The sequence below is a fragment of the Callorhinchus milii genome, unplaced genomic scaffold, assembly GCF_018977255.1.
Source record: "Callorhinchus milii isolate IMCB2004 unplaced genomic scaffold, IMCB_Cmil_1.0 Scaffold2, whole genome shotgun sequence".
Lineage (NCBI taxonomy): Eukaryota > Metazoa > Chordata > Chondrichthyes > Chimaeriformes > Callorhinchidae > Callorhinchus > Callorhinchus milii.
Genome location: NW_024704743.1, coordinates 93,551,202 through 93,578,147, shown reverse-complemented (window position 1 = coordinate 93,578,147; position 26,946 = coordinate 93,551,202). Strand labels below are relative to the sequence as shown.

Below are 26,946 nucleotides of genomic sequence, written 5' to 3'. Positions count from 1 at the left end.
GGGTGCAAATCCTTGACTGTCCAACGCCTTGGGAGTGCGTTGTTTTGTGGAACTCTCAGTTTGGTTTGGATATTTTTAAGCATGGTGACAGGTTTCCGCATGTGTCAGACACCCAGCTGACCAAAAAAAAAGTGAGCAAAATGCTGACTGCTCATTCCCACCAACAAACTGCTACAGCACAGAACAACCCGTACAGTCAACACCACTGTCACTGTCCCCTTCACCATCACCCCCTACCACCCTCAACCATCACCACCGCCCCTTCCCATCCCCACTGTCCCACTGCCAAACTCCACCCCCACCCCTAACCCTGTGCCGTCTCATTTGAAGGGTGGCACTCGTGCAGTACAGTGTAGCCCTCGTCCCCTGCGTTGCGTTGAAGGGTCAGCTTTGACTGTGACCTGAAATTTCCTTTTGTGAACCCACAAACTTCTGACGCAGAGGCAAGAGTCCTAGCAACTGAGCCATATGGGGTCACGCAGACCCTCAGCGCTTGCCGTTGGCCTATTGAAAAGGGAAGTTCTCACCCAGCTTCTATCCTAAACACATTCATTGATCTCACTGTGAGTTGCAGTGGGCCAGACAGCAACGAGGCCACTTTTAGAGTTAAAATGAGCGATTCTGTTCCTCCATCCTTCAAACAAATCCTTCCCAAAGTGAAGATACCCAGAGTTATCAGGATTGTGAATCAATGACCACCGATGTCCCCTGACTGTTTTCCCCTCTCAATGCCATTGCCGTCTCTTCTCTCTACACACACACACATTCTGGGGTGAGAGTGCTTCTCGCTGATCTACCCGACTGGCTTCAACCACCTCATCACCTGGCAATTAGGTCAACAGTCCACAGATCGTTCAATTAACAGGCCTGCCCCCCACTTTCTCTCTCTTCCTCTTCCCTCACTGCTGTCCCCCTCACTCTCTCCCCCATTGCTCCACTCTCTCCCTCCTACTAATTTTTGACCATGCTTTCAGTCTTCTTGCCCCTCCCTACTCCTGCTTTGCTCTCACCCCCAGCTCAGGTGAATGTGCTGTGGGAAGCCCTCTCACTGTGAAAGTCTAACTGCAGAATGACTATTTACTGTCCTCCGGTGGACTGCACCTGTAACTGCACAAAGACTTATTAATTGAATCTGTAAATCCGTTGCAGACAAACAATAGCAGCAGCAACAGCAAAGCGTTTCACAGGATTTTCTTGTAAAATGTAATGATTGTATATTCTGTAGGCGAACAGCAGCAGCCAGCAGCAGGGCTCAGTGACCAGTGTTCTCACCTCTGAGTTAAAAAGTTGTGGGTTTGAGGCCTCACATTGGGTCTTTGAACTCACACTCTAAACTGACACTTCAGTGCAGTGGTGTGGGAGCTCTGTATTATCAGAGATGCCGTCCTGTGGATGAGACATAGAACCGAGGACCCATCTATTCAGATGTCCATTAAAGATCCTGTGGCACATTGGGTTCACAGCAAGTATGATCAAATGTCTCTTGGTCTAGCATTTTCTCCCTCAGTGATGGTGATCGACTAGAACTACACAGTCACTAGACTTTACAGAAAAACTCGGAAGTGCTTTGAGATGATTGGGATGATAAGGATGCTATGTCAAATGCAAACAATACTATTAACCTATTTTCCAAAATATGAAGTGTGACACTTTGATGGGGAGGGTTTGAGGGACAAAGTCATCGACTACAATGTTTACAATGCAGATTGATACTCACAAATATACTGAGATAAAAGTATCATTCTAGTAACTCAATTTGTGAGAATGTTTCACTGTCCATTTATTTCTCATACAGAAGTTTCCCAATTAAGAGGGAACAAGCACTCCAGGACATTACCCTGCATGAAGGGTGCTATATAAATGCAAGTTGTGGTCATCTAGATATCTGACTCCTTCAGAACCTCATCACCAGAGACCGAGACCGTCATTCCCTCCTTAAGAAATCACAGTCTCCACTGCTCAAACCTTCCTGCCTTGAAGACCTAGAAAGAATATGCTATAGTATTGAATATGATACAATAATATATAATATTCAAAAAGCCTTGCTTTTTCTAAGTATAATCAACTTTAATTTTCTACAAGAAACACATCTGAAGCTTTCAAAGAAATTATAGTTAGTGCAGCTGAAATAAATGTAAGCTTGTTTGTCTCTTCAATTTTAAGGCACTATATACTGTGGTTACTGGGTATAAAGGGCAAGACATGGAAGTGGATTCAGAATTGGTTGAAGGCAAGGAAGCAGAGGGTACTTGTTAGAGGAGCTCGGCCAAAATGGGGAGAGGTACTAAGCAGAGTGCCTCCTGTTCCCCATATATATTAATGATCTGGATTCGCAAGATAGATACATTTGCAGATGAAACCAAGTTGGCAGGAACTGTGGAATCAGAGAAGGCAGCAAATCCACAAAGGGAGCTTGATAGATCATGTACATTGGCTGATAACCTGTCAATCAAGTTTAATACTGATAAATGCAAGGCACTATATGCAAAGTGCACTTTCCCCAGAACGACACACCTTCTTACCTGATCCTGGATACTTTAGGTGCAGGTTGACAAAGCCAAGGCTTCAGAGCCCCAGAGTGTATTTAACCAGCTAAAACCACACAACTTACATTTACAACATTGTCTCCAAGCTTCTGATTACCTATCCAGCTAGGACTACCCTAAGATTAAAGCTTTGGCTTGCAGATTTAACAGTTGCTGAATGGGATGAAGCCCTTTGGTATTTTAGCTAGGTATTCATTATTTATAATAATAATAATCCTTGCATTTGATATAGCACCTTATCATGTCTACAAGACGTCTCAAAGGCTTCACAGAATATACTGTAAAGTGAATTGACTGTACATTTTATGGGTGCAACGAGACAGCCCATTGCACACAGCAGTGTCCCACAAACAGTCATGGATTGAGTGACCATTTTTTAAAGGAATTATTACCCCCGGAAAAGCGATCCACCAATCAACTGACAACGGGGTTCCTACTTATTGCTAGGTAAACAGAGGCATGTGGATTAAGGAAACTCAAACCCAGGTTTCTCATTTGCGAGGTGAGTGCTCTAACCACTGAACTAAAGGACTCCGTTTACGTGTGAATCAATGATGATGAGAATCAGCAGGTTGTTTGCCTGCAGGTGGAACCATGCCTGTCTCCTCATCCTTTCCAACCTCAGCTCTTACTCATGTCTCATATGCACCTCCTGTAGGCACAGCCTTAGCAATCCTAACCCAGCATACTGAGATCAGATAACTCAGTACATGGTTTCTAGGGAACATACTTGGGATATTCCCATTGTGTATGGTTTAGCTGCTCACTAAATAAATTTGCTAAGTCCATGAAAGGTACTGCCAATGTAATTATTATTGCAGTTTTGCCTTCAGAGCTGAGCTGAAGGTCAGAGAGGAATAACAACTAAATGTATTGCATCAAATTCATTTGATGTACTGAAATTGTCACAGCTAAGAGAAGGATATAAAAAAAAGTATTATTCCCATCTGTTCTCCTGTTTCTTTACTGTTGGATGTAAGCAGCCAATTATTTTTTCTATCTGAAAGAGTGTGCAATGCAGCAGAAAATCAGCTCAACAAGACATCTTAATTAAAATAGCTCTTTGGCAACCAAAATTGATCTCACAGAATCGCTAACATGAGCTGTGAGGTGTCAAAAAATAGAGATACCACCAAACCACATTGTTGATGTTTCATCAATACCAAGAGAACAAAGCAGAGCTGAGAGATTATTGAGTGAAAGCAACTTCTGGTGATGAAACAGAGAGCATCAAACAAACTTGGCAATTGAAGGAAAGCAAAACAACACAAAGAAGGACCAAAATAAAGCTAAGGAATGGAAAAAGAGGCAAAACCAAGGCACCCAATTATAAAAGGATATACACCCAATCATATGACAGGGGCTAATAGTGACACCAAAAGCTGATCTGAAAATTGGGAACAAATGAAAGGAAGGACCAGAAGTGGAAGTGAGAACAGCTAAAGAAGAAGATGGAAAAAGGTCGAAAAGGTTTAGAAATAAAGAGTAACAATTTCAAATTAAGGTACAAAAGAAAACGAAAGGTGAAAAAAATAAACTGGTACATAATTACCAAAACAAAACACAAGCAAAATAGATTGGAGAAAGGCTAAAAACTGGTAATGGAGATTAGTATCATCTAACAGCACCTGAGCTCCATTTACATGAAATGGCTGCTTTGGGCTGGCCTGCTGAACTTATGGACCTTTACTGTTAGAATAATTTACCGCACAATATTAAATCCTGCTGGTCGTGAGTCATTTTTACATCTGTACTTTAGTCAATAACAATTGAGTCCACAGCTAACTGCTGGGCTTTATCACTAATTTTTTTCTGAAACTTTTCTGCAAGATAATACATACATGAGGGAGAGAGGATAGAGGGAGGGGATCAGGAGAGGTGAAGGCTTGTGTGGAGTATAATGACTGGCATAGACTAGGTGGGCTGAATGGTCTCTTGGGGGCTGTATAGTCTTTATAATTGCCAGGTGTCAGCTTGGCTCAGTTGGTAACACTCTCACCTCTTGAGTCAAAAGCTTGTGGGTTCAAGCCTCAAGTTAGGATTTTGAACTCATTTGAAATCAAGTTGTTATTGTTGTTGAAGCATTATTCACTCCTGTTGATGTACCATAGATATTATGAAGTGAAAGTACACAATTTGAAGTTAAAATGTTAATAAAATATCAACTTATTTCCAAAGGAAGTACAGTAATCACTAATAACCTCTTGCTTCATTTGTTCATTGAATGTTCAAAATTTTCCAAATTAGGCTTGCATTCAAGATTGGTTAATAGCTGTCAGGAAATATATTGGTGACAATTATTTATATTCATAAACAGGTTGATACATTTAAAAATGCTAAATAAGCAGCAATTCCATTCTGATACCATTGACACTAAATCATTTTCAGAACCAATTAAAAGATATTCTCCTTGCTAAAATAAATATTACAGTGAAGTATAAGTGAAGTTTAAGTTGGGGAGGTCAAATTTACTGAGTAAACAAAGCACCAGCTCAGTCCCAAACTCTGTTTATTCAAAGAATGTAAAATATTTACTATCTTGTAAACTCACCATGTCTGATGGAAATGTTTGAAAGCTTCAGTCAAAATATGTGTGACATTTCCATGTAAAAGCAGGCAAGATAGCACAGATGCTGTAAGAATGTGTATAACAAATATACAGTACTAACTGTACCCATTGCAGCTTTGCTTGCACCAAAAGATCCAATATGGGATGTAGATTGAAACACAGACACACAGACAGACATTTCATCTTCATCTATACTCACCTGGGAGGACTCAGTGGGAGGGCTCCTTTAATATATTTTCTCTCACAGTCTCTCTAAGTCTCTCTGTTTCTCTCTCTCAGTCTCTCTCACAATCTCTCACTATCTCAGTCTCTCTCTCTCTGTCTCTTTCTCAGTCTCTCTCACTATCTCAGTCTCTTTCTCTCATCTCTGTCTGTCTCATGTGGGAGGACTGTAGCTCACATGACAACTAGAAAAAAGTGCCATACATTTGTTGCAGAATATAGATATCTCTCTCTGAATGGTGTGTGCTTTCCTCTGTCACTACACAATTGCAGAATATGATGCATACCTCATATTTTGGGGCTTAATTAAAGCATTTTTTAATATAGCTCATCAATGACGAGAGATCCCCCCAAACAAATATACACATGATACTGCCAGATGCTAGACCTTTCCGATGAGGTATAAATCATGTCCCTACGTCAATTGGTTATTGCGTGATTGTCAGATACACTGACACACAGACAGACAAACATTTTATTAGTATATATCTAGATTATGTTGGACAGGGATAGTAGGCCACAAGCCGTCCATTTCTGATCTAGGACATTGAGACCCTTATTACTGAAGACATAGAAACACAAATACGCTATAATGTGCTGCAAGCTTGAAGTTGGGATAATGCACTTGAGAAGTTAGGATAATGTTCTGTACGGCATAGAGAATGGTATCAGCTGCAATGTGGGAGATCACAACAGCACAGACAGAATGGGCCGACCAACCTCCTTGTGTGCTGTAGATCTCAGTTCTCAATGAATTTGCTTGATGTGCGCTGTATGATGACACGGATAGTGTGAGGGGCACAGTTCTAACACAATAATTGTTGATAATAATTTTTGCATTTGATATTCCACCTATTATGTCGAAACATCTCAAAACGCTTCACAAGTGGTTGCTGTCAAGTGCAGTGACTGCATTTGTAGCAATGACTGTGGACAACTCATGCACAGCAACGTTCTACAAACAGGCATCAAATGAATGACCAATTTAAATTGGAAGATTGATAAAGCACAACTCCCTCACCTGAGAGTAACAACCAAAACAGTGGTTTACAATCACTTCATTATTGCTGCAGTAATGTGTACAGTGTGCACCAACACCAGTGAGTTGTTATTCCTCAAAGGTAACTGATGAACACAGCACGTTTTAAAGAAAAGTTTATCTGTACTTTCCCTCTGTACAGAAAAGCTTGAACAGCAACATCAGCAAGGTTATAAATTGTCAGCGTTTTTCTGAAATGAATCCAATGTCTTGGAGTCAACCAATACATTGTGTTGTTGCCTTCTAAAATTCCACCTGATTCGAGATTTATGCTATCTTCTTAATATTTCAGAACACCCAGACTCTCAGATTTTTAAATACAGCCTTAAATTTGCAGGCAGTTTCTGTAAGTTCTTTTAAGAGCCAGAAGATGGATTACATCTGGGGGGTTGCTAGCCAGGGAGAAACTCCCTTCTCTTTTCGAGTAGTACCAAAGTCAGGATTCCAGTTTAATGTCTGTTCTGAAAGCCTGGTTATCAGGAGCTAAATAGAAAAAAAATTCCAACTCATCCATTGCTCCCAAGCATCAAATCTTCCCATTCTTATCCCCTTTCCTATGTCTTCACTGTGTTGAAATAAAAACTCAGTACTTCATCCTCTCTTCTACTCAATATTTTTCAGGACCTCAGGATCATGAAATTCCTTACTTTTTTTAATCTTCCTTTCCTCCCGCTCCTTACTGGTACTAAAATACACACCTAGCATAATGTAACCACTTGCTTTTGACTTCCCTTGTTTCTCTGATATTCTCCAACCAGTGTGGGCACTGGCACATGAGGTTTTAATGCGATGTATAAATATTGTGTGCGGAGGGCAAAGGGCTTGTCAAGGTCCTTTTTCTTGGCTAATTTATATAATAAAACACAATTTTTAAAAATAGAAACAAAGCAGCCATCAATCACAGTGTTTATCCTGTGTGTGTTCATTACGAACAAGAGAAGCAATGTGTGCCTATTCTTCATATGGGTGAGAGGGTCTCTCTGGGGTGTATCAAGCTTTATGGTGACACTCCTTGCAAAGGGAACTGAGGCAACTCTTTAGGGTTGTTTTGGTAATCTAATGTCTGAGCCAAACAGGTCTGCAGTATCTCAGGCTATTGTTAATGATTGATCAGCCTACCAGGCTTCTCAATAGAACTGACAGGACAGACATGTCACTGAGGGCTCGGATTCTACCCACTCATCTCCTGATAACCCTCCAAGCCAACAAATACCCTAATAGATAGGATGATCCTCCAAGCCAAAACCCTAATAGAAAGGATGATGTAATAATAATAATCCTAACATTTGATTTAGCACCTTATCACGTCTTCGAGACATTTCAAAGCGCTTCATAGAATATATTGTAAAGTGAATTGACTGTATATTTTGTGGGTGAGACGTGGCAGTCCATTGCGTACAACAGTGTCCCACAAACAGTCGTGTATCGAAGTGACCGATTTATTTTGATCCTAGCTAGACAAGGATTGGAAAGTTTACCAGTGCCTGAATCTAGTAACCAGTGCAGTTTTAGCTGGTTCATTTCCAACTGTATGCTTCCCTCGCCCCTCCTATTCCACACACACATATACATCCATATCATGTACTTTGAAGACCCTAATACATTGCCCTCTGTTAACTTGGGCCTGTGTTTTCAGGTATTGGCGATTGGGATGTGTTCCAATCCCCAATAAGATTGCACACTCGAGAACTGGCAAACAGAGATTCTGTCTCTGTGAGTTGTCAGGAATTGGAGACTCTTAAGCACAGCATGTGGTGTCCATGTGTCTGATACCCCCAGCTATGAAAAGCACACTAGTAGAAAATAAATAGCACTTCCAACAAATTTCATATCAATGGTTTTTAACAATGACTTGTGGAAAATCTACACCTTTGTTTCTGATTTGTTATACCCATTGATTTAATTCTGCAAAACCAGGCTTCAAAATCAAATGACATCATGACTGCAACATTTACTGCATTGTAGTTTCAGCTACCTAACAGCAGATAGCAGCAGAGATTCAGTCTGCAGTGTAAGGACTGGTGCAAGTTGTGAACTGGTGCTTCTGCTGGAAAATTATGGCAGTAACATGGCAAAAAATATTTAGTTATTATATTTAATAACCAAAGTTATTTCAAAATAAGGGCAGACTGCAGTACAGCAAAAGTGAGAAGTGAACTTCTATTAATATTTGACTCGTGAATTTTTTTTATTAATTTGTAGTTTATTTCATAACTTTGGTTTCAAACAAACATGAAATGGATGACATAAAAAACCTGTATTTTTAATGTAAATACTTATTATACTATATTGGGGAGTGTTGCGTTATCACAGATACCATCCTTCAGATGTTAAACTGAGGACCTATCTGCCTGTTCAACATGACGTTAAAGATCCCATGTTCAAAATGCAAAGAAAGTTTTCTGGCCATCAATGCTCAAATAAATTGATAATTCACTTTATGATTGATAATGGTATCTTGCTGGATGCAAGTTAACTGCCACTATTGCCCACAAATACATAATCCCTACTTCGACAGAAGTCAACACAACATTTATAGTAGCTATGTCACATGCCAGGACTATTTATGAAACATTTGCGAAATATTTCCTAATATTTATCTGGCTTGTGTAAATATGCAGGAATAGATTTTATCTATGTACGATGGGTCACCTCTAACACTGTTATATAGAGGCTATGGGACCATAGGAAGAGTGCTCTTTTTGATATAAATATGTACATTTCCACCCTCTGCTGCGTTGCCATTGGTGCTATGGCTAACGTTGTTCAGCACCAATGCACAGGAAAAAGGATGGAACAATGACATGGAGTGTTTGGGATCTACCCACTATTTCAACAAGTGGTAAACAGTGGGTTTGCGTCCGTGATTCACCACATGGATGAATTCCTACTCGGAAGCTTGCCTCGGTTGCCAGATGTCAAATTAAAGTCTGGGATTTCTTCACAATGAATGGCAAGACATAAAGAACTAGCATACTTATAGCGCCTGATCACATCAAAACATCTGAAAGCATTTCACAGTAAATTACTGTCATGCGTAGCAATTGATTTTTTAGGCAACTGCGGCTGCCAGAGTTGAGTTAATAATAATAATCCTTGCATTTGATATAGCAACTCATCACGTCTCAGAGCACCTCACAGAATACACTCAGAATTTACTGAGTTAGGGTGTTACAGGTCTCTGAAAGCAAACAAAATGCATGTTTAAAGTGATTTATCACAACAAAATGTCTTAAGAGATCCATTGGTAATTACTGTCAAGTCTAGTGACTGTTTATGAGACAAACATGATAGCCATGTTATAATAATAATAATGATCCTTGCATGTTGCACGCAAAGTCCCTCAAACAGCCATGAGACAATTGCTGGGGAGGACATCGGAAGAAATACCCTTCTGTTTTCCAACAGTGTCATAGGATCTTTACAGTGCCCCTGAAATGCTTGGGAATAAGACCTGTCGTCTTGACAACTCTTCTAGTGACTGGCTGACTGACTTTTCCAGCTTGATTTCTCAGACACAGACAGTGTACAATGCAGTCAGCGTAGGGATAAGTGAAGGGGAACATTTTAAAACAAATTAAATCTAGCCCAGAATATTTTTTCATATATTTGCGCATATACGTAATCTGAACTGAAGCCACCTTGCCTGGTATTTCGAAAAACAAAATGAATGGAGATTTTACATTTGAAAAGAAGTTTAATTTGTGTAAACAAAATTCAATTTTAAATGCTGTACAAAATAGTACAAAATAGTTTTGCACGGTGTTACATTAATGTAAAGCTATGTTGGTATAAAATATATAGTCGGATAGATTGGTTTTGTGCAGCAGCAAGATTAAACATTCTACACTCTCCCTTAATGTCTATTAAAACAAAAGGAATGAAATTTATTATCAAATGTGGCACTGAATTACATTGTAACCCAACAAATAATTGAAAGGTGAAAACGGTTTTGTAAATACAAGGTTCAAATTATTTTCCATCTATTGACCAGAATTTAGAAAGAGCTGATCAGGTAATAGTGTCCAATAGAACAGCTGATTAGATTACCACAGTAAAGGCACTATAGCAACACAACTTTCACTTTGTAACAGCAGTTGGCAATCTCATCAGTGTGTTTCTACGTTTGAAAGTGGTCTAAAAAAACAGTACTAGAACAAATTACAGTCATCACCTAGGCTTCACCTCTCTTCCTTGCTTGCAAAAAGCAATTCATTTGACTCTTAGAAAATATCTGTCATTCAGGTGATTGAATAATCTAGCCAATTATAAAAGGAACATCCCATGAAACAGTTCCGTCAAGCTATGGGTTTAGTTCCAGGGATTGCTCGCTATATTTCTTCCATTATTGAATCAAGCAAAATTTACTTCAAAATATTTCAACAAAATTGATTGCCTATGTTGACTGCAATAATAAAACAGTAATCAAAATGAATAAATATGGTTAGTAAAAGTATAACCTCAAAATTTAAAACTGATCAAAGCGGTCAACATGTTAAAAGATTTGGACACAATTACATAAATGTTTAAAGCTACATCGAGGATGTTACATCTCGAATAATTAAGTTCCTTCCTTAAGTTTGCCACCAAATTGCCATATCAATGTGAAAAAAATAAGCATTGTTGGGGTTCTATCAAGGTGCACCTTTGGAATCCCTCCAAAACCAAAACCAATAATAAATTGGTCATTTTCAATCTACGACTGTTTGTGGGACATTGCTGTGCGCAATTGGCTGCCGCGTTCACCCACAAATATACAGTCAATTCACTTTACAGTGTGTTCTGTGAAGCGCTGTGGGACGTCCTCTTGACGTGAAAAGCGCTATATCAAATGCAATTATTTATTGATTATTATTATTATGCATTGATCCTTACAACTGGGGGTAGTGTAAGTGGTGATTTTTTCTGACAGTAAGTGATGTACAGCATCAACTTCGCTTACCATTACAATTACAATAACACACCGTAAAAGGCCCAAAAAGGCCCATCACTTATAGGCACTGGAGACAAAAACATCAATGGACAAATTTCCATTTGCAAATGTGATTACAGAGCCCATTTCAGATATTAATTTCCTTCAGTTTTCTTAAAACCAGAACATGTTAAACTTAATTTTCTCGCCTTTTTGGTGGGGGGGGAGGGGTTGAGTGGGGGGGGGAAAGAGTTCTTCTGAACAGGCTCCCAGGTCACTTCCAGGTCTGCTCTATAACAAGTCTCAATAAAATCCATGCAAACAACTTGAGTGAGAACACAAAAAAACGAGAATACCTTTCACCCCATCAAGCCTATGCCCTCAATAAACCACAAAAAACCTACCCTACCAAGAACATCAACCATCTTATCTGTTTGAGGAGTTACTGGATAAATGCTCCGTGAACCCCAAATGCATTTAAGCAAATATTTTAAATTAACAACAACTTGCGTCCCAGAGGGCTTGACAGTGGTGGATCTATCCCCATATTTGCACCAATCATGATTGTTTTCCTGCAAAGATAAAATTCCCTTCTCTCCACCAGTCCAGAAATAACCATATTCCATGGAATACTTCAGACTGTGCCATTCCTCATACCTTTAAGCACACTTGGAATGATAAATGTTACATTTTCTTCACCCTGAACATGTATTTAAACTTGTCTTCTGTTTCTTGCAAGTTAGTAATAAATGAATGCTATTTAAACCCAATTCCCTTTGATGAGGAGCTGCATCACATTAGGGTGTAACAATGTGTAATCTTTAATGTGGATTTGATTAACTGCTCAACGATGAAGGATTTTAAGCATCATAAAAGAGAAGAATATTTCAGGGGGGGAAAATGACTGAACATTAATCACCTGGCCATTCGGCAGGTGACATCCGAAGTGTACCATCCTTCATCAGATGAAAAAATCAAATTATTTCCGGCAAAAGCAGAGAAAAAATACTTGCAAATAATATTTGCATCTCAAGAAAATCTGCAATTTCATTCTTCATTACAATTAAGAATCAACAGCCTGCTATAATCATCCAGCTGCAGAACAGCTCCAGTTCTTGATAATATCACTGGGCTTATTCCATGGGAGATGCAGAATTGTTTACTTGTTTATGAAAGGCTCTTTGTTCAAAGTCAAAGACAAGCAGTTTCATTATGTGGCAATTTTATTCACTATAGGACTAGGATAGATTCAAAGTGAATCATTAAGAATGTATTTTCAAAATTTCAACAATGCAAACATCTTTTATTTAAGAAAAAATACTGTATTTTGCTCCGTACAATAAGATTATTGTTTGATCTCTTCTGAAGATATTTGGTAGCCAATATTGTTCATTGTACAGCTTGCCCCCAAGTCAATGCAGTGCAATGAGCTCATCCTGAAAAGACAAAATAGGACAATTGGGGACAGCTTGGAGGAAGATGTCCCCCAGTGGAGATCCAGGCAAGGAGAGATCAGCCAGAGCTCTGGAGAAATAATTGCTTTATTCAAACACTCCTCTTGTGCTGGCTACTGCTGCTTATTTCAAGAAAATCCAGGGATAGGGTCAGGGGAGGAAGTTATAACAAATTATCATTACAACTTCACTTCTCCTTACAGCTCTGCTGAACATTTTTCTCTCTTTCCATTAGTAAGAGCCATAAAGTCTCACCTTTTTTCAAGTTCAAAACAGACATAGAGCAAGATAGAAATGGTCACGGTGAGCGGTCAAGGTTTGAATTCTGATGTTTGCATTGCTGATGTTTGAAAATCACGGAAAACTTGAATTACTATCCTGTACATCATAATCCAGAGCAGTGTGTGTGAAATGAATAAACTTTTACTTTAAAGTTAGACTTTTGTGCAGCGATTCTCTGATCATTGGTAAAGTTATTGATCTTGGTAATTTGATCATATAAATTAAATCTCAATGTAACCTTACAGTCACAAGACCAGTAAATAAATCAAAAAGCATAGAATCTTTCCAATTGCATTTTACTAATATCTGTACATCCCAGCTAAAGATTGAGCTGTCCACTGCTCACATAATTATCAGCTCACATAATCACTCCTTAGCTTATCAGCTGGTATCGATAACAGCTAATAAACTCCAGGCTTGGAATAAGAGTGCACAAACAGAAGAAAGCGTGGATAAGAAAGGCCAATTAACCGATCATACTCATTCCTTTCACATAAAACCTAGTCTTTGTGAACATTACTGTATCCATCAATTCCTTCCTGTTTTGAGATCAAGAAACATTTTACGTTTTCTGATGCTTTGTTGACATTAAAAGTGGAAACATTCTGAATCTCAAATCGATTGGCAACATTTTGTTTCTTATCTACTGAACCGTTTCACTGCATGAAGTGAGTGAGGCATATGGTTTGGAGAAAATTACAATAGCAACAGTGTAATGTAGCAGGAGCTGCACAAATGTGGCAATATTGAACGTTTAAAGTGTACATTAAAAGGAATTTCAGTATCCCTCCATTAGAGTTATAATAAGGGATTCATTAGCTGATCTAAATTTCTATTTAAAAAAGCTCTGCTGTTATACCATTTAGCATGGGGTTCAGTTTTACATCTTCGTGTTAAGTAGAGCTATCATTTGGCCTCTCTTTTCCAGTAGCTCTGAAATTGTGCACATCCTGATAGAGAGGTCGCTCCAAATATCTTCAAATAACTAGGGCGATCCGTGCTGCAAGAGTAACACAAGCAAATGGCAGCAGTACAGCTGGGAAATAAAAGAGAATAACCTCATTAGTAGTTCAAACAAGGGCACACTTTTCATTTTCAGAATGATGCATGAAGAATGCAATATAAAATGATCACACTAAAATACAGCATTAGCTTCAGCCATTCACCGGTAGTGGCATTTCAAGGTATGTTTGTTCTTTGCTCTGCTCTGGAATGGTCTCATTTCCACTACATGCAGCTGAAATACCCCAGTTCATTCAATTTGTCTTCCATCTTGTGTGTGTGCTTTACACCATGACAATGATCAGGAAGATGGTATAACAATGTTTGGGTGGGTAAGGCAACTTTCAACAATTTACATTCAGTTATAACATCAAAAGGCATTAACCATAACATAAATTTCAACCCCTGTTTGATTTTCTCCTATTTAAAACAAAGCATGCAGGGGCAATTGTAACACTCCAAGCTGCTGCCTAGTTGATGTCAGCTAATTCAGCACAGACCTGGGACTAATTTAGAACCTTCTCATTAGTATGGCTTAGTGCTATAGGATACGCAACCTATTTGCGAGGTCCTACGACAAATGGTAGAAGGCTCAGGCTTCCCATAACAAACTCAGCTCCTCTGTTTCCCATTCTGTCTATATGGATTCCTGTAGTTTGATAATTAGAGCACTTGCCTTGCAAGCAAGAGGACCTGGGTTTGATTCCTGGGCAGGGCGAAACGTTGGGCAAGTTTCCTTTCTCCACACGCCTCTGTTTATGTAGTAGTAAACCAGTTGTTAGTCGATTGGTGGATCGCTTTTCCGAGGGTAATAATCCCTTTTAAAAAAAATTTGGTCACTCAATCTACAACTGTTTGTGGGACACTGCTGTATGCAATTGGCGGCCGCATTACGCCCACAAAAAATATAGTCAATTCACTTTACAGTATATTCCGTGAAATACTTTGAGACGTCTTGAAGATGTGATAAGGCGCTATATCAAATGAAAGGATTATTATTATCTTTTATAGCCTCTTTGTCATTTATTGGAAAAAGAGGGGGTGAATTAGAAGGAATTGCACCAAACTTAAGTTGAATCTGTGCTGGACCAGACTGAAGCTTGGTGGGAATCTTTTATTCTACAATTTTTGTGGGTACAATAAGTGAACTATGTTGCAGTGATGAAATGGGTTGACAGTCTAATGAATAAAGGTATTTTCTTTTGCACCAAAAGTAAAACTGATGTATTGAAGTGAACAACTTGCACTCATAACACCTTTCACGTAAAATGAATGGTTTTACAGTGACAATGGAGATCATGAGCAAGGAGAAAAGAAGGGGAGTGCTGATACAATACAATACAAAATTGCACTTGTTTTGCACCTTTCACGTTGGGAGGATGTCCCAAGGCACTGGACAGTCAAGGATTTGGACCTGAGCAGGGAGTTGGGATTGGAGAGGGTGGAGGGCAAGGAGGGTAGGAAGGGCGGCCGAAGGCTCGGTCAAACAGGAGGTCAAAGGCATGGACAAAAAGATAACTTATTAAATGAATTTTGAAGGTGGGGAGAGAGTTCTAAAATGGTTGAAATCTTGATGGTGAGAAATCTGATCCAGCAATAGATTACTAAATTAAGGATTATTGATTATTGTTATTAGATTTTATTAGAGTGGAATTGCTGCAGGTCATTCTGAAGTCTTTTGGACTCGGAATTCATTATTTATTAAAACTCTGAAACACCGAAATGCTGCAATTGGAACTTATTTTCACTAATTGGAATGGAAAACATGGTGGTAAGATTGTATCATACATAAAAAGTAACATGAAATGTAGATATCCTGGGTAGCTCAGCCAGTGGAGTACTATGTTGGGATGTTCTGCATGTTCTGAGTTTCAAATCTTGGTGGGTTCATTCAGCCGTACAACCTTTAGGTTGAGAAAATGAGTACCAGGTCTAATAGATATTCTCCTAAAAGTGGTCTCCCTGATTGAACTGGCTTTTAGTAGATCAGGGCAACAATAATTCAAGGAATTGATTGCAAATTGTGAATTATGCTATAACTTTCCCAATAGGAATAACAGTCACTCCCCCCAACCTCCAACATCTCATACTTCTTCTTCAAAATCTTGTCCATACTCACCAATATAAATGTTGTTCCTGCTTGGGGAATTGATGTTGAAGTTATTGTTTAAAAATCCTGACAATGCCACTATGACAACTGGATAGACTGTAAGTGTATAGTGCACATACTTGTCCAGCACAAAATTCTCCAAACAGAATCTGGGGACAAAAATAAATCCTGTCATTGTTACTCATGATTTCATTTGTGCTTGTACGCTATAATATACTAGTAAGGTCCCATTAAAAGTGAAATCAGTAATTGAACAGACCAGCTAAACCTTCAGAAACACTTTGGGCTTATTTAATGATCATCACTAAAAATTGTGCTATGAGCTGTGTTTCCATTTTAAAGTCAGAATGAAAGATTGCTATTTTTAGCAATCAACATAAAATACACCCCACTGTTTCTACAAACCATCAAATAAAGGCCACCTGCCTCGTGTCATTTAACATCAAAAAGAGTTAACTGGAAACTGAATTAAGGATATCATCATTTTACAGTGAGATGTATAATTAACAAAGCCAATTAACTAGGCTTCATTTCAAATAACAGAGCTTTGAAGCTCTCTTTCATTTTGTAAATATAGATTCAATTCAATACCAGCTAGGAGATGAAGCCTATTTTCCAAGTTTGTTGTGATATTTGAACTCCTATAAAGGAACATTTTATTAATTATATGCAAATGTCTTCTTCCTGAAAGACTGAAGATATTAAATAAATTGTCAAATATCTATAGCGTGTGAGTTGTACAATGTCTATCGGAATGAATTGGTTCCATGAATCCATTTTCTAATGTCATTGGTAAGTTATGATGATGGTATTAACATAATTTCATTACCCTTATTCTAAGTTAAGCATAATAATAATAATAATAATAATAATAATAATCCTTGCATTTGATATAGCGCTTTTCACGTCGGGAGGACGTCCCAAAGCACTTCACAGAACACACTGTAAAGTGAATTGACTGTATATTTGTGGGCGAACGCGGCAGCCAATTGCGCACAGCAATGTCCCACAAACAGTCGTAGATTGAAAATGACCAATTTATTATTGTTTTTTTTTTGAGGGATTATTATTAGGCGTGTGGAGAAAGGAAACTTGCCCAAGGTTTCGCCCTGCCTGGAATTGAACTCAGGTCTCTCGCTTGCAAAGCGAGTGCTCTAACCACTGAGCTACAGGACTCCACAAGTATCCATAAGTATTGATGGCAAAGGCACGTCAACATTTAATGCAGCAGATCACTCAAAATATTTCACTCTATTTATAACTAGATGTATAAGTATAAATTTCTATTATTAACAAGTATGGTGCTAGTTTTAAAACACAGGACCAGTACATACCACAAAACCACTTGAAAAGCAAGGATGGACAAGGCGACTGTGCCAGATGTGTAAATATCAACATTGGCACTATACGTCAGTTCAATTGCAAAGTTAAGTAATGTTGCTATGGTTGGCCATGTTGCATAAACTACAATTCCATTCTGTACCTGTAATAAACACAAAACCTCACAGCAATAATGTTTTTTTCTATAACATTAAAACCAAATTTTACACAATATTTCTTTTTAATTCAGATTATAAATATTATCTCCATAAAATTCATAAATTTGTTAATGATTGAAGATCACCTATTCAATTCTTTAATAATTCCACTTTAACATGGCAAATACTTCTTAACTTTTAAGGTTCGATAGTTTGAGAGGTCTACTGATGAGGAGGCCAGCGAGTTTTTCACTGTCTTACCAAGTCTTATTTATATGTAGCTGAAAACAAAAGCCACCAGCCCAGAATATAAAGAGCATTTTCAAAGAAATGTCAACAAGGGATGAAGCCACCGTGCTCAGTTTGGCTTCATGGAATTTTCACTGAAGTAAGACAGCATAATGCGTGTTAGGTAAAGAAGCAGACTAATATCACAACATGAAGCTTATTTTTAGGGTAACCAGTGTTTTCTGTTTTGAAACAAGCCATACTCATTGCAGTATAAATTAATCAGGATTTCTTAAAGGATTTCCTGGTTTAGAAGTCATGTCAAATCTGAGAGAGTTACTTATCCCTCCCTAATTATCACATCACCAGAATACCAAAGGTGATTTCAACTGGATAAAATGTACATATTGTATTAAAAGCTCACCAAGATGACATAAATGTCTTGAAATCCCACTTTAAAACCTACCTCTCCAACCACGCCTCTGGTCACTTTCCCTCCCCCTGCCCCCCACCCTTGCCATTGCTGGGCATGCATGACAGTCATTGTGAACCGAGAACTCACTACCGTATGTGAATCATCAGGGAGAGAGAGGGCGCATTCCATTCCAACAACCTATCAACCTGTGGGGTCTCAATGTGTATCTTTCCTTGGTCTGGATACTCGTAAGCATGGTGATGGGTCAGACACCTGGCTGACCCCCCCAAAATAAAAAAAATTCCTATGTGGAGGGGCATTATATAAACACAAATTATTGTTGATGTTCAGCTCCCCCATTCCAATTCAATGGGGGTATAATTAGTCCAACCTTGGTATCTAGCCAGCAGCACTTACAATGTGATTTACTGTTTTCCATTGAAATCACCACTGAAAGGTGAGCTTTGATATACAAAAGTCCACTGTTGGCATTCTGCCAGGTCTCTGCAGTCACACTCATGGGGGAATGCAGGTAGGTGCTTGTTCCAGGAAATGTGAAGAGCTGCTTAAACTTTTTAATTACAATCTAATTAAATTATAATTATAAAACAATTATAAAATCTAATTATAAAACACTTCATCATAGTTAAGTGAAATTGTACACGTGAAGTCAACACCCTACATTGCCAAAATTTTACAGTTATGCAATGGTTTAACATCCTTAATGGCTACCAATAGGGTGAGAGGAAAGTTAGAGGGAAACCTTCTAACATTCATCTTCACATATAAAGTTCATCAAAACAAATGTCAGGGCATAAATAGAGTACAGTTTTCCTGAGCCACCAATTTAAACTCACTAGTGAGTTACTAAATTTCTACAGTTCTATGAAGAGGATAAATATAAATTCCCTGTGGATAGAATACACCAATTAAACATCTTTGTGGTATAATTCCACCTGAGTCTAGATTTGTTCGACCCTGAGCTGTCCTTTCTCCCTCATATCCGTGCCACAACTGGCACAGCCTTCCATCACCTCCGGAATATCGCCAGACTACGGCACTATCTCACCCCTCACGCTGCTGAAACTCTGGTCCACGCCTTTATCACCTCAAGGCTGGACTATGGGAACTCTCTCCTCGCCGGCCTTCCCGGCACCTCTCGTGTACTGTCCCGCACCAGGCTTCGTGCCACATCACTCCCACCCTCGCTCGCCTCCACTGGCTCCCCATCCCCCAGAGGATCGAATTCAAGATCCTCACCCTCACTTACAAGGCCATTCACGGCCTTGCTCCCTCCTACCTCTCCGACCAACTATCCCCCTACCTACCTGCCTGTACCCTCCGTTCCTCTGGCTCCGGTCTGCTCCACATCCCCCGCCCCAACCGCCCTACTATCGGTGGTCGGGCCTTCAGCCTCTCAGCCCCGAGGCTCTGGAACTCCAACCCCAGTGCCTTCGCCGCCTCCTCCCTTTCCTCCTTCAAGGCTGGTCTCAAGACCTTTCTCTTTGACTGTGCCTTCAGCTCCCCTCTCGACTCTCTACCCCCTCCTCGCTCCCTCCCTTCCCTCCCCTCACCCTGACCATTTCCCCCCTGCTCGGGTCCCGACCCAACTGTCCAGCGCCTTGGGACGTCCTCCCGATGTGAAAGGCGCTCTATAAATGGAATCTTGTTGTTGTTGTTCCATTAACATAACATTTCAGAAAGTGCAGAATTTTCAGATTGTTGAATTCAGTTTTAACTCTGAAGACTTTTTTGTGCTAACTAAAAGGAACTTACAGGAAAAACAGCTTCAAAATTAAACACTGTCTTTATCAAATTCTAAATGCAGTGAATAGCGTAAATCTAGATGCGAATGGAAGTTCTCCCCACTTGTTTATTAAAAACTCTGAAGGGAGCGATTGTCAACCTTCCTTAAACACCTGCCAATATTCTGACAAGCCACAGATCGACCTTGCTATGCTTTTGTAACCAAGGTCCCTGTTTGTTCAGAGCATAATAGGAAAAGAAGAGAGCAGTGTAGTTTGTAAAAGCTATCAAGGCCAGGAAAACAAGAGCTGTGATCAAATACCTGAAATAAAGGAGAGTTTGAATAAAACAATGGAAGCAAACAATAGCTGATAAGGATGTTACACGGTGGGAGACTGAAGCCATAATAAGCTAATATTTGCTTATCCTACTAGCTACCACCACAGGCTGAGGTTGAAAAGACTTCAGGAAAGTGGTAGCCTATCGTAGTTTCCCTTCACGTGGCATTGCAGACATCAAAAGCTCTTTTCGCTGACAAGACACTAAGCACAGAGCAATATCCCACAGCCATGACATGAATGACTGATTTTATCTGGTGGCCAAGACACCGGGAGAAACTCCCTTCACTTTTAAAACTGTTGCAATGGGATTTTTGACATCCACCTGAGCAAACAAATGGGATCTTGGTTTAACGTCTTATCCAAACCATCGCACCTTCAACAAAACAACACTTCGCTGTATTGTAGTGTCAGCTTAGATAATTCAAAATCCCAATGTGGGGCTTGAACCCACAAACATCTGTCTCAGAAGCAAGAGTGCTACCAACTGAGCCAGTCTGACAGAAAAATCGGCTTAGTCCTACAAAGCAACATTCCACATGTTCACCAAACTACTCATTATAAGAGCATAAGAACATAAGAAATAGGAGCAGGAATAGGCCATTCGGCCCCTTGAGCCTCCCCTGCTATTTAATAAGATCATGGCTGATCTTCTAACCTAATTCCATTTATCCGCCCTATCCCCATATCCCTTAATCCCTTTAGTTTTTAAAAATCTATCGATATCAGTCTTGAATATGTTCAAAGATTGAGCATCCAGAGCCTTCTGGAGTAGAGAATTCCACAAATTCACTACCCTCTGAGTGAAGAAATGTTTTCTCAACTCAGTTCTAAAAGGCTGACTTTTAATCCTCAGACTACGACCCCTAGTTTTAGATTCTCCAACTAGGAGAAACAGTTTTACAATATCAACCCTGTCAAGACCCTTAAGAATCTTACAGGTATTTATAAGATCACCTCTAATTCTTCTATAATCTAAGACCCACAGTGAGTTATCAGTTTTTTAACCTGAGCTGCTTCCTTCTCCGAGCTCCAGCCACCCTCTGCCCTATCACGACAACATATACCAAAGTGGTTGTCCTGTCTTCTCGCTACAGTTGAGGTGAGGTTCCTCAAAACCTACTCAATGAGAATCCTCACTGGTATTAGTGTTGCCAAACACTACGCTAACAAATTGACTAAAGAGTGTATCTGTCAGCCACGTCTGTTATCAGCATATTGGTGAACATGTAAGAAATAGAGAGCTAAATTTTCATCTTTTTAGTTTTGCTCAACTGCTTCTGAACAGGTTTAGTGTTTATATACAATGTTTGGACATTTTATTGTAAAAGTTATGCTAGATAGTATTAAATGTTCCTGTGTATCTAAAATCTGCCCTAAAATATTTGCTTGAATCATATTTATTCCCAGAGATCAAGAGCAAAGCAACCAAGATGACATTACTGCTGAAAACTCTGTCTGTCTAGCATCTTGAGACATCCTCCCGATGTACAAGGTGCTACACAAATGTAATTTTGTTGTTGTTGTTGTTGCTGAAAGACAGAATAGTTCTCTGAAAAGAACAGAATACATGTGCTCAGCGGTAGAGGTGCCCATGCATTTGACTCTAGAAGGATATGCCATACAGGCCAGCAATGGTGTTTCATTCTCATTGGGTTATACCGTGGCTTTCCAACCATTTGAAAAAGGAGACATTTTCATTAGAAATACAATTATTGAGTTTCTTGTTTCACACCAATCTATTAAAACTCTGCTCAGGCACAACCTTATTTCTGAGACCTCATGCTTCCATCCCATCAATGACCTTTCAATACACTTCCATCCCATCAATACACTTTCCTTTGCTGCATAAGTTATCACCATCCTATGTTACAACCGTTAAAGACCATTATCAAGACTATCAACAGATGAAGGAAGCTACATGATCCTTTGCAAGAACATTCAAGAGAATGAATTTTACTGGCACAGCTCAATAATATGGTTTATTTCTTACTCTCTATCCCAAAGGAAAATCCAACCTATGTTGAAAAGGTTGTTTATAATCCATATGATGAAAAATGGATAGGGCACTACTGAATGTATCCATGCCTGGGCTTTCCTGTGTGAATAAATATTAAAAAGAAACCCAACATTACCATTGAATGGTACTCTAAACTTTAGCACATAAAAAAATCATATTTTAAGAAGAGAAATTCCATTAAATCAACTGCCTAACAAAATAAAAGTGAAACAGGTACCTCCTGACCTCATCTTTCTTATTCTATCCAGTGAATCAATACTATCATTCCAATCTACTCATCATTATATTCTATGGGGTAACTTGCATGATTTGTAAAAGGATTTACAAATAATGAATCCTGCATGCACTCAAATGTGTTTCATTCCAATCTACCAGAACTCTGCTCAGACACAATCTTATTTTGGATTTCCATGACCTCATGGAGACCTTCTTTGATGCTTCCGTTCCATAAATCACCTGCTACATTCTCCTGTGATACAAAAATCTACATACTTTGTTGTGAAAGGATTTACACATGAAGTCAATAATCACAATTACACATAATCCACTCCATTAAGTACTTTATTTCACCATTTTTTTTAAACCCTTGCCTAAAAGAAACAGTCTCTACTCTTGACATCAATCAACTGTGAAATATTATAGACTTGTTAATAATATAGGTCCAATATTAATGCAAGGAATATTATTATTGTTATTATTGATTCTGTTATACCTTCTTGTTTTTTCACATTGTAAATTAAGAACGTGTCCCACAGTGTGTCAAGAAGTGGCCCACTGAACAGCCGCTTGTCGAGGTAAAATCAATAATTTACTTAGTCTGTGTTAAATCAATATTTTGTTTCCAGTAGCTACTGAGGAGCTATATTTATGGTGAGCCATAAATGAAGAAATATTCATTCAAGAAAAATTTATTTGGTTGGCTGATCAAAAAGGTTGGTCACCACTGGCCTATACAATGCCCCCAGAGTCTTAATATTGGGTCTTGAACCTATAACCTTCTGTTGGTTATGTCTGTTATTTGTGGAATTACCTTCTGCATAATCCAGTCAATGAATAGATTATCCATAATGCTTGCCATAGGTAAATGACTCCCCAGATACCGAATGTCCAGCCTGCTGGGGTGAAGTCAGTTCTGTATTTGTCAGATACATTTTTTAACAGACTGCACAAAGAGACCTGGAGAGTAAAAAAGTAATATTGTGTGATTGAAATTTCCAATACTGTTGGATAAATATTCATGGGATTGGACTAAGTTTCAACCAAACATCTTGCATGATGCATCAAAGTTGAAGATCAAATGTGGCCAAACCTTGCAATCAAACCATGTGACCAAAACTGTGTTCTAACTAATGATTTGTAGAAGTTAAGCATCACCTCTTTTGGCAAGGATGTCAGTTGAAATCAGTTGTAAAACCAGCTAAGTGGGTCCCAAATCCATTCTTATCCTTACCACAATTTGCAACTTTACATGCTTTTAAAATGTCTTCTTATGTTAATTTACAAGTACTTTTAAATATATTAAAGAAAAACTTCATATTAGATATCAACATGTGTCTGTCATCTACAAAAAGGTAATGTTGCATATTTTGTGTGTGCTGTACAAAGGGCCCCCGATTGTGATCTAGCTTAGTTCCCTTAACCTGGTCCAATGGTGGAGTAAAATAAGTAATTTCTAAAAACTACAGATTCAAACAAATTATTGAAGGAGCAATAACACAGAATTACTGAAACACTATAATCACTTATTCAGACACTTAAAGTTTTTTTGATCAAAACTCGTTACATTAAAACAAATAGTTTCCGAACTCCTCTATTTTAATCTCATAACCTTTGTGCACATTGAGATTTTGTACAAATATTGCAATGTTACAAAAAATGTTCTGCAATATTGGATCATTCAGATATCTCACTTGCAGCATTGCTTTACTTTTGGCCTTCACATGCTGTTTTAACAGGCTGTTGACATGTTTGAAATAGCGAGAACAGGTTTGAGGAGTGCAGTAATTCCCTTTTGCACTTTCTCAACTTTTCTATGCTGTCAGTTCTACTTACCCATTGAAGGCCCAGTTCCTGCCAGAGCATTGAAAGCTGACATGGTGATATAGACAACCACGGCAACTACCAGCAGGACAACCTTCCATGGGTTGCACTTGGCCATTCTGGAATCCTAAGCAAAGGTTTTATTTTTACTCTTCTAAGTGTGAACATATAAGCAATTTACAAAACAATACTGTGTTATTTAATCACTCTGTTTTATGCAATTATGTTTCGGCTCCACTGGCTCCCCATCCTTCAGAGGATTGTATTCAAGATCATCATCATGTTCAAACCCCTCTGTGGTCTCGCCCCACCCTACCTCTGCAACCTCCTTCAGCCTGGCCTCTCCCTTTGCTCAGTGAACCCTGGACTGCGAGAACTTCATGACTAATGCTATATACCTGTCCTACCATCAGCAGACAGGCTTTCAGCTTATCTGCCTCCATCCCTCTGACTTACTCCCTCCCCTTATTCTTTTTCTTCCCCCCCACCACCCCACTCTCCACCCTGCTTCGGTATCCAGCTAGCATTTTTGGAAGCGCTGTCATTCAGATGAGATATTAAACTGTGGTCCCGTCTGTATTTTCAGATGAACGATAAGGATCCCATAACACTATTTGAAAAGAGAAGGGAATTTCTCCCATTGTTCTTTCCAACAATCTCCGAAATACAATTGGACATCCATTTCATGGCTATTTGTGGGACATTATTGTGTGCAAATTCGTTGCACATTTGCCTACAAAATACAGTCACTACACTTTACAATAAATCCAGTGAAGCACTTTGACACATACTCCAGATATGAAAGGCACAAAATCAAATATAAGATTATTATTATTATTTAATTTGGGGCTTTACATTGGTATCAGAAGCTTCTGGTTCCAAGTCCTGCCTCCCTCAATTCCAGACAAAGCCATATCAAGAATGGAAATACCTTTTTTGGGGAGAGGGTGGGTAGTGGAGAATGGAATGAAAATCAGGTAACACAGCAAGGTCTGGAGATCTCTTGAAACTCTTGAATCCAGCAACAGGTGTGGGATTAGTAACAGAATGAACTCTGACATGTGAGCATCACTCAGCCAGCTACATAGGGAGTGAAAGGGGAACCGAAAAGGGAATAAAAATACTCCAATGAGGAGGAAACTCTGGAAAAAATTGCCAAACAGAAAGAAGCCCTAGATTCAAGAGGATTGCAGCATTAAGGAACGAATGAATGACGATCCAAACCAATTTTCTGATTGCCACTAAAATGAACTGAACAGGTAAATTGCAGAAACCCATTTATATCTTAACTTTCCTCATTGGAAAGAAAATGCGCAGAAGTTTGGCAACTCACCCCGAGTATCAACAGGTTTGCAGGCTGTAAGGCAATAAAGAGCAGCACTTCACTGGGACACTGAGAGTTACAGCTGTTTAGGGCAATCGATTGTCACTTTAATCAGCCGGGAAGTGGACCATGGGTGACATTGACCATGTTACACAACCGCTGATCTTACATAAAGAACTGAACATGTTTCATAACAGACAGGAGGATCCGCCTACCCAATGAGTTACACAAGCCGACACTGAGCGTGGTCCCGGATTCGCTTATTACACAACTTGCTTGATTCATCCTTTCCCACTACAGGATCTCATCATTTTACACAAACTCACAAAGTTAGCTTGTCACCACCCACACACAACTTACCACTGAGAACATCACCACAGCACTCACATTGTTCTCAGGAACACAATAAACTTCATTCATTATCAGAGCACATGTATACATTCATTCACACAAGAGCATTTCTACAACTCAAAATCATATTAATCCAATATTTAAATTGAGATCTGACACATGGTTTCAAGTTAGAAATTCTGAAGCACTGGATAGAAATTATTGGATGTGCGGAGATGGACTCTCCTGATGCCTTGAATCTCTGGAACTCCTTGCCTAATTCCCTCCATCCTGTCCCATTTTTGCCCGTCTTAAAATAAACCTGAAGACTTTGCTCTTCGACTGTGCCTTTGGTCACCACCTCTCCCTTTCCGGCTTGGCATCAAGCCATAATGCTATTGAATGCTTCAAGACGTTACCTGCATGAAGGGTGAAACTGGGTTATACTTTTGATTGCTGGTTAGCTTTGTACTAAATCTGAATAATTCATGTTCAGTACTTTAGGAATTTTGAAATAATAATAATAATCCTTAATAATCCTTGCATTTGATATAGCGCTTTTCACGTCGGGAGGACGTCCAAAGCGCTCACAGAATACACTGTAAAGTGAATTGACTGTATATTTGTGGGCGAACGCGGCAGCCAATTGCGCACAGCAATGTCCCACAAACAGTCGTATATTGAAAATGACCAATTTTTATTATTGTTTTTGGTTTTTGGAGGGATTATTATGAGGTGTGTGGAGTAAGGAAACTTGCCCAAGGTTTCGCCCTGACATGCCTGGAATTGAACTCAGGTCTCTCACTTGCAAAGTGAGTGCTCTAACCATTGAGCTACAGGACTCCACGGTGTAATTTACCCAGTGTAACAGTAAAAAATTTTGCATTTAAT

At 39.1% G+C, this 26,946-nt stretch overlaps 1 protein-coding gene across 1 annotated transcript; it reads right to left on the bottom strand.

The window, feature by feature from the left end:
* Positions 1 to 16,110: 16,110 nt before the first annotated feature.
* On the bottom strand, positions 16,111 to 24,519 carry LOC103175372. The gene is made up of 7 exons (XM_042331663.1): positions 24,414 to 24,519; positions 23,963 to 24,033; positions 23,392 to 23,537; positions 22,335 to 22,439; positions 20,181 to 20,325; positions 17,456 to 17,619; positions 16,111 to 16,285 (listed from the first exon to the last, which is right to left on the bottom strand). The coding sequence occupies exons 1-7, from the start codon at positions 24,517 to 24,519 to the stop codon at positions 16,111 to 16,113; spliced, it is 912 nt and encodes a 303-aa protein (XP_042187597.1).
* Positions 24,520 to 26,946: the final 2,427 nt, after the last annotated feature.